General features: G+C 37.4%; 1 protein-coding gene across 1 annotated transcript; it reads right to left on the reverse strand.

Annotated features, from left to right (window-relative positions):
• Positions 1-5,445: 5,445 nt before the first annotated feature.
• Positions 5,446-6,062, reverse strand: LOC149230628 (uncharacterized). Its single transcript, XM_089381367.1, has 2 exons — positions 5,879-6,062; positions 5,446-5,736 (listed from the first exon to the last, which is right to left on the reverse strand). Exons 1-2 carry the CDS (start codon positions 6,060-6,062, stop codon positions 5,606-5,608), a joined length of 315 nt encoding a protein of 104 aa, XP_089237493.1. The 3' UTR covers positions 5,446-5,605.
• Between the last annotated feature and the right edge of the window lie 396 nt (positions 6,063-6,458).

Raw genomic sequence — 6,458 nt, forward strand, 5'->3', positions numbered from 1 at the left:
TGTGATAATTTTACATAAATAGATTACCTGTGTTAATACAGTTGTCAGTAAACTCTAACTACCTTCCCCAACTATAGATGCTTCCAAAGGAAAAGGAAGCAAGGAGAAGGAAGAAGACCGTGCTGTAGGGACAGACGGAGATAGGAAAAAGAAATCGCTAAGTCTGGTGATGACCAGATAGAGCAAGTTTTGAGTATCAGAATCTTGCAGAAGACTCTAAGTCTGGGGACGACTAGATAAGCGCTCGATGTGCATGTGAGTATTCCCTTGACCATGCTTAAGGAGTTGGAAATGATAACTATAGTGTATTAATGTTAATGATTTTCGTAATGTCTCCTTGAAGTCATTATTCTAAAAAGGTCACATAGTAGTGTTATGATAGTAGTTGCATCTAGCATCAAGTGGTAACTCTGGTGCATGTGCGACACTTAGGAGATTATGCTTCTAATTGCATAAGTAGAGTAATTGCTTCCGGTAAGGGTGGTTTAACTTGTTAGTTATGTATGTTGATCCAAGGATAAGATAAGTGTATTGCTCACTTTCTTGAAGAACATATATGAATGTTCCATATGATTTCTTAGCAGAGAAAGTATTTGAATGCATGTAATAAAAGAATAGTTCTTTTATAGATTCTCTTGGTAAAGGAAATGTGTTAAGGCATGCAGTTAAGGATTGATTATTTTATATACTTTCTTAATAAAGCAAATAGGTAGTTCCTATTAGGAAGACTCCACGTGAGTCTTGTGTGTGAAATGCTTGTCTTTTGTCTATAAAATCCTTGCTAAATATGGCCAAAGTATCTTCTTGAGAAAAGGGGATGAGGCATATAAATGTCCTGAGGACATAGCAAGGCAGGTGGCCAAGTTTTCTTGAATTAAAATATGCATCTTTATTTGATAAAAGCTTCTTGGAAATGATTATGCATTACATGCATGATAAAAGATAGCTAAGGATGTGCTTCTAGGCACATAGATATTCATTTCTAACTTCTTGAGGAAAGAGTATATTACATATATACATAAATATAGTCTCATCCTAAGAGTATGCATACTTCATGAATGAAGATGCAGGATTTTATGAGAATTTTCTTGAAAATAAAAAAATAGAGGTTCTTTCCTTAAAGACACATTAGAATAGTGTTCATACAAGAACCAAAATCCTTACTTGTTTCATGAAAAGAACTATGTGTATTGAAGTAAGGTAATTGTGTTAGGAGAACACATGTTGCATATTGGTAGCTATTGTGACTTTGGAATGGTAAGTCGGTGTGTACTTAGAGAAAGTGGTCATGCTAGCTTCCTTGAAAATAATAATCTCTTGGAGAGATTGTCTTGTTGGATGAGCTGTGTTGATTGCTTGATTTTGATACATAAAGGATCAGTAACACCTTGTTTTTGTATCTTGATTTTTATGCCTAAAGATAGATATCTTTAATAAATTTCTTGAAAGGGAATCTTGAGAAACCCTCACATCGGAAGATAGAGAAATGAGGATTAAAATGACTTCCTTTAGGAAAGAGGTATGTGGTTTGTTGTATGAAATGCTGGTAGTATTCTAGTGAAAGGAATGTGGGTTGCATACATTAAAGAAAGGCTTATATGATAAGCAATGGTATGCACAAAGATTAGACATTATGATATAGAGTTATGATCTTTGTATATTAGAGAGATTATGTTTAATTACATTAACAATGCATGACCCAAGCTAGCCATAGTAAACGTAAGATAATATTCCATCAATGATGATTTGAATTGGAACAACAGACTATGGCAAAATTGGGAATGCTGAGAGTATTAACTCAACTGTTGTTGACATTTATACATTAATGAGTATTTGCAAATGCTTTTATACATGACAATATTGTATGCATGAACATTCTTGGAAATGGAATACGTGTTAACTGATGCATATTTATAACTAACGTTGCTGATGGGATTAAGTAGTGGTAGCTTAACGGCAACAAGAAAACTCATCACATAAATTGCTGCAATGTGAAATGCAATTATAAATGAGAAAGAATGATGTTATATGATATGCATGAATTATGTTATTTGGAAAATTTGCATGCATACAACGTGTGTGATGGATATGTTTCCCATCAACCTTGATGTTGTGGACCCATGATGAGGGATAAGTGTAAATGCATGGTGTACATGCATGTTTATTTTGTAATGATAATGATTATATGGTTCATTGTGTAATTACTTTGAGAAAGAGTAATAAAAGAGAAATTTAACATGCCAGACAGTTGCAGATAGTTGGGTTGATGACAGTTACCTTCCTGGAGGGTTGATGGTACTTGTCTGCCCAGATTGTGAAAGGCTTGAATGTCTTGGGTTGATGACAGTTACCTGCCTGGAGGGTTGATGGTACTTGTCTGCCCGAATTGTGAAAGGCTTGAATGCCTTGGGTTGATGACAGTTACCTGCCTGGAGGGTTGATGGTACTTGTCTGCCCGGATTGTGAAAGGCTTGAATGCCTTGGGTTGATGACAGTTACCTGCCCGGAGGGTTGATGGTACTTGTCTGCCCGAAGTTGGGTTGATGGCAGCTACCTGCCCAGAGGGGTTGATGGTACTTGCCTGCCCAGATATCCTCTCCCTAGAATTCTTGAGCTGGTTGGCCAGTGGAATTCTATGTTAGACCTGGTAAGGTCCCTATCGAAGAAACTGTCTGGATGTGAAAATGACTCTGTTTGGTTATGGAAACCAGTTCCCATTGGTTGGGAATTCTTTAGCCTAATTGGTGCTCATAGCTAAAGAAATGAATGAATCAGCTATATGATATGTTGAAAATAAATTCTATATATAGTTGTGTGAAATATGTTATGCACATTTAACAAGAAATGAGCTTAGTGCTCAATAAGGAGTAATTGGAAATCTTAATTCCTTTATTGTATTATTAATGTTGTGAACATCTTAGTGGGAGCTAAGACAATTTTTGCTTGATGCAGTGATTGACTGTTTTGATGATTAGAGAGCTAGGTGCTCTTTTGGTACTTCTCGAAGTACTTTGCGGATGTCTTTAGTGAGAATTCGTTCAGCATGCACGTGGAACAGTGATTTATCATTTGATGATTAGTATTAGTGCTCTTTAAGTACTTGTAAAAGTACTGTGATTTAGAAAGCATCTAACATTGCACAATTGATTGCTAGCCAAAAGTATTTCATTTGACTCAAAATATAGTGACTAATGTGATTGAATTGTTAGTCATATATTACAGGAATTACTTACCATGGAAGGTTGAAGAGCTGTCCAACCACTATTAAAATGTTTACATGAAGGTATTCATGATTTTCAAGAGTAGATGGTAAGTAATGGTAAGTTGACACAGAGAATTGTTTATTATGAATGAATAAGGGCCAAGTGGTGGCGATTAGAAGTTGCATATTTTTGGCAATTACAAATGCTTATGACTATTGATACTTATAACTAATGATATTTCTTATGACTATATCATTGCTATCTTGTTTGTCGTCTTTTATTGGAATGAAATCGTTGATTTCAAAGAGAAAGGATCACATTTTGTGTGGTTTAGATGGTAATACCACGAGTAAAATATCAAGTTCCGACGAAAGATGAACACCGAGGACGGCGTTCCTGTTAAGGGGGGGAGTATGTAACATCCCTAAAATAACTCATGGTAAATAAATAAATAAAAGTTACATATCAGTTACAAAAACTGATTCTTGATTTGCGTAAAAGCTTAGATAATGGAAGAAGCCTCAGATAGCTTACTCTCCAACGACCTCACCCTTCAATAAAGATATAGCTGATCTCTTGGGTATGGGGACACCGAAAAAAGGACTACGAGGTTTTAGGGATAGGTGGCAGCAAGAAAACAATTCAGTTAATTGTATTTGTGATCGTCTGGTACCGTGGGATGTGGGAGCATGCAAATTAAAGAAAGCCATTGTAGTATGAGGATAGGGAACGAGAACCTAGGAAAAAGGAGAAATTCCAAGAAAGGAAAAGAAAGAACAGAGGGTTAAGTCTGGTGAGGACCAGATAACCCAAGCACGCAGGTGCTAGAGTCTTGTTGAGGGCTGCAGGCCTGCAAGACGGCTCGGGGGGAGAATCCAACGTGACGTGGATCTCAAGGTTGGGAGGATAAGAGCAAGTTTGATTGCAGGTGAACCTCTGGAGTAAGGACGCCTGTAGCAGATTGACCAGGTATGAGCTTTTATAAAGCTAGACAATGGTAACCAGGGTACTGAAAATATATAGACAGAGTACCCGTGTTTCTTTTCATTAGTTAAATGTAAAGAGAAACAACTGTAGTTGTCGGTAAAACAGATTAGTATGTATAGTTTTACAGACATCTGGGAATTAGCATTAAACTGTGAAATACATATGTATCTGCTGTAAGTAGTTCAGGGTATTTAAGTATATATATGACAGTATGAAACCCTAGTGGGACTCTGAAAGACAGCAGCTGTGAACAAGACAGTTATGAACCGTAGTAGAACCAACACTCTACAGTTACGACATGGTGCCTAGTGAGACTAAGATATAGAAACATCGTAGCTACCAAACAGTAGAGATTTCTAATTTAACATTCCAGTGCTGTGAGTATAGATGTCTGTGCAGTAAATAAACCAGAAATAATGGACCCCGGTGTCGAGGGTGCATATGTGTTATAAGATTTACAAACTGAAAGAACAACAGACACAGAGTTGCATATATCTTATAAGTTAAAGCCTGAAGGAAATCAATTATCGGGTTATCCCGTTACATTTCTAGAGGCAACTATAAAAAAAAAAGACCTTACACAGCATAACCGGAGATCGAGTAAGGTATCGACCCAGGTAAACACAGTCGTGTAACGGCCGTGTACTCTGAAGCGATACATACAGTGTATCAATACCAAATTACTTATAAAAACTGTAATGAAATAAGCAGGAGTACGCATATTGAACTTTTGCTGAACCATTTGCATACAAGTGCACATTAAACCCTATAGTGAGTCAAGAACATATATCTGCATAGTATACCCTGTAGCAGAGTGATGCATCTGCCTGTTCAGTAACCCTATAGGGTATGACGCACTATTAAGCAGAGTAAGAGCATTAACTCAGTATTAATAAACTGAAAACACATTAATCCAAAGGTAAAATCAATAGCATATAAGGCAATGTCCGCCTCTGGAACAGATCGAAAAAGCATAAAATGTGAACAGCATATTCATTAAAGAATAATGGAAATGTCAAACACAGTTATATCATTAACCCCGACGAGTGCAATAAGCATTACATATTGAAGGAATAAGAACCAGCAGGTATTTAAACATCTGCATACCAAAACGGCGGAATAATGAATCTATATTAACCTTCGAAAGATTCAGAGAACAATCTGATAAATATACACTTCGACTCAGAAATAGTCCAGGTCCGAGGACCGTAAATATTAACCAAATGTACATGTAACAAACGGCTTACAAGCCAAGAGAAATTTCTATCTAAACCCAAGAAAGTTAATTGAAATGCGGGTTCAGGCATGAAGTGGCCGACTGCAAATCGAACCTAGGGTTTGAACGAATACAGAACCTGAGACGCATGACAGAGAGCGCCATGAGACTCTCCTCTGGCCGAGAGATTGATACTAACTCAATCCTTATGTATAAACCCTTGTTTAATAACAGGAAAATCATCTAACTTCCGGGAGGAAGCATACCTGTGCATGCGTTGAGCCAGCATAACCTTACCGCAGGCGGTAAGAGGCCATTGAGGAGAACCACCTGCACATTACTATTCTCCCAGTAGTTAGTCATGGACAGTCAATACAAGCGAATGATTTGAAGAAATAGTAAGCAAAGCATTCACCTACATGAGAACCGAACAATAGAACCAGTGGACATGGCAGTATAGGTTGAATCATACCTGAAGCCGCAAGGTAAATCTGATGGGCGTTGCTGAGGAGTGCCGCCAAGCTGGGTGTGAGCTCGGTCTCACCAGTGTTGCAAAAATGAACCAAATCACAAAACCTGGCGGTATATGAATCGACCACCAAACCCTTAAGTGAACCGGAACCCTCCGATGTAGGAAATGCATCTCCACCGTTCATTCAAGCGGGAGAGTCTGGCGTGAAACCTGCAGCAGTCACATGGCTTGTCACGTCCCCATCCATATATCCATAAAAAAAAATTTAAAAGTTATACATATCAACTTACCTAAACATAACGCTCATATGACTTTCCAATCATTATACCCATAACCATGCCAATCTATATGCCTACAAGTGCACTTTACCTTTATTTTTCAATTATCAAAACGTTTACATAAGCATGAGCAGTTATTAAACATATACATAAGCCTGAGTGTCTTAATGTATATATGCACAACTGTTTACGGATATACATATTCGATCTGCCTTTCTATATACATACATCACAGAGTTAATATATCCCATACTTTGGATTTACTCTACCCATGACAATCTGCTCGAGATATTTTCCAATGG

This window comes from Pinus tabuliformis, chromosome J (genome assembly GCF_031772625.1).
Source record: "Pinus tabuliformis cultivar Carrire ecotype Pingquan chromosome J, CPIR1, whole genome shotgun sequence".
In the NCBI taxonomy this organism is placed as follows: Eukaryota; Viridiplantae; Streptophyta; class Pinopsida; order Pinales; family Pinaceae; genus Pinus; species Pinus tabuliformis.

Bases quoted from the DNA above. Each gene is read 5' to 3' on its own strand.
- LOC149230628 (XM_089381367.1), bottom strand. From the start codon at position 6,062: ATGAACGGTGGAGATGCATTTCCTACATCGGAGGGTTCCGGTTCACTT. The intron at 5,737-5,878 runs GTATGATTCAAC...AGTAATGTGCAG, and splicing joins GATTTACCTTGCGGCTTCAG to GTGGTTCTCCTCAATGGCCT.